This window comes from Rhagoletis zephyria, unplaced genomic scaffold (genome assembly GCF_001687245.7).
Source record: "Rhagoletis zephyria isolate East Lansing unplaced genomic scaffold, Rhagoletis_zephyria_1.1 Rzeph_scaffold_45324, whole genome shotgun sequence".
Lineage (NCBI taxonomy): Eukaryota > Metazoa > Arthropoda > Insecta > Diptera > Tephritidae > Rhagoletis > Rhagoletis zephyria.
In genome coordinates this window covers 1-2,388 of record NW_016202379.1, presented here as the reverse complement: position 1 = coordinate 2,388, position 2,388 = coordinate 1, and the positions used below count along the sequence as shown (strand labels likewise).

General features: G+C 46.3%; 1 protein-coding gene across 1 annotated transcript; it reads left to right on the top strand.

The window, feature by feature from the left end:
• Positions 1-120: 120 nt before the first annotated feature.
• Positions 121-2,385, top strand: LOC108355401 (nidogen-1-like; the record flags this gene model as incomplete). Its single annotated transcript, XM_017606561.1, has 3 exons — positions 121-600; positions 929-2,194; positions 2,273-2,385. Coding segments are annotated over 3 exons (1,859 nt in total), but the record flags the coding sequence as incomplete, so codon positions are not given.
• Between the last annotated feature and the right edge of the window lie 3 nt (positions 2,386-2,388).

Genomic DNA, 2,388 nt, shown 5'->3' with positions numbered 1-2,388 from the left:
CTGCACGGCTTCGCCTGAACTTAGACCTCGTTGCTAGTTTCTTATTTTACTATTTTTTAAGCATTTTCTTAAATTTCGACCCAAAGCTATTACAATTGATCTTGTTCTTATTCATTTTAGATAAACACTAATGGCATATTAACATTCAACATCGAATTTCCCGAATATATTAATCAACCATTCCCACTGGAGTATCCATCGATTGCGCCATTCTACGCGAATGTTGACACAACGCTGGCCTATAATATTACTTCGATATCAGTATTTAAATCCGCTGAAGAACAACAGCTGCGAAGGGCAACCGATTTAGTGAAATATGCATTTCCAGAAAAATCTGACTTCGCGGCGGATAAACTGATTGTGGCCACTTGGAAGAATGTTGGTCACTTCAGTGCCAAGAATGACAAGCTCAATACCTTCCAGGCAGTTTTGATCGTCAGTGAGGAAGACACATTTGTACAATTCATTTACGAGCATAACGGTATTAATTGGCTGCAAGGTGAGACAGGCTCGTTGGGCTTGCCCGATATACGCGCACAGGCCGGCTTTGTCGCCGAAGATGGACGTTTCTATTACATCGACGGCTCCGGCACGGATGGTGTGAGTATTGCGCGTAAATATAATTTAACCATTTTTATTTAATTAAAGCACTTGTTTATTCATATGACTCTCTGTAGGCACGTTTCGTCTTTACCGAAAACTCGAACATCGGCGTACCGGGTGTTTGGCTCTTCCATGTTGGCGCTTTGAATGAAACATCTAATGTACAAGTGCCCGTTGATGAGGAAGGTCTCAATGCAGCACCGCAAGCGGCCACTTGTGTTGAAAGTGGTCACAAAATCTGCAGCTTCAATTCCNTTGCGCGTAAATATAATTTAACCATTTTTATTTAATTAAAGCACTTGTTTATTCATATGACTCTCTGTAGGCACGTTTCGTCTTTACCGAAAACTCGAACATCGGCGTACCGGGTGTTTGGCTCTTCCATGTTGGCGCTTTGAATGAAACATCTAATGTACAAGTGCCCGTTGATGAGGAAGGTCTCAATGCAGCACCACAAGCGGCCACCTGTGCTGAAAGTGGTCACAAAATCTGCAGCTTCAATTCGGACTGTTATGATAAAGCCAATGGCTTTTGCTGTGTCTGCCGTGAAGGCTACTATGGCAATGGCAAGGCTTGTCTCAAAAACGATTATCCCATACGCGTCACTGGCACATTGGCTGGTGAAATCAATGGTCAGTTGATCGACGAGCGCGCCAAGTTGCAGTCGTACGTTGTTACCGCCGATGCGCGCAGTTACACCGCCATCAATCCGGTGAGTGCGGAGTTGGGCGCACAACTTCGCCTAGCCGTACCAGTTTTCAGCGCCATTGGCTGGCTCTTCGCCAAGTCACTGAAGGGGGCCGCGAATGGCTACCATTTAACCGGTGGACACTTAGTGCATGTGTCGAAGGTACGCTTCGATACTGGTGAGACATTGATTGTAAATCAGACATTCGAGGGACTCAACTATTGGGATCAGCTGTCTGTGAAGCTCGAGCTCTTCGGCGATGTGCCGCGCATAAGTGGCAATGCGAAGTTGCATTTGGCCGACTATGTGGATGAGTACAAGTATGTGTCGGCTAATGAGTTGCATTCCGTGCATGCGCATGTGATTGAGATACCCGAAGAGAATCGTGTAATAAACTTGCAACTCGATCAGACGATTTACTTTGAACGCTGTGTGCTCGATCATGAAGAGTCACCGACGGGCACGAGTGTATTGCAAAAGGCATCAAAGATTGTGTTGGATTACTTTGAGCGTGATCAGGCTTTGCGTACCAGTGTGTTGACCAAGATTGGCGTGGATGCCGAATCGAATGCCTGTACTGATGGTAGCGCAAGCTGTGGCGAAAATACAGTGTGTGTGCCGTATGAAGACACCTATCGCTGTGATTGTCGGCACGGTTATGGACCGCAGTTGCAGGAAGATGGCTTGGAGGTGTGTTTGGATATTGACGAGTGTCTGCTGCAAACGCATGTCTGCGACGAAAATGCGCTGTGTACGAACAACGAGGGTGGTTTCACTTGTGTATGCTTTGAGGGATTCGAGGGCAATGGCTATCGCTGTCTGCGAAATGATACCACAGTTGGGGAGCAGGAGGCATATACGCCGGATTATATCATTAGCAGTAACTATCAGGATGAGTGTCAGGTGAGTTGTGGGAGGTTGTGAGCGCAGCAAATTGATGTAATCTAAATTTTTGGCGGTTGTTCTCTTTCCACCCTTCAGCGTTGTTCACACGATGCCGATTGTGTTGAGAGCCATTGTCAGTGTCGTAGCGGTTTCGAGGGTGATGGCTATGTTTGCCATCAAATTTGTGGTCATGATCAAGTTTTGGAAAACGG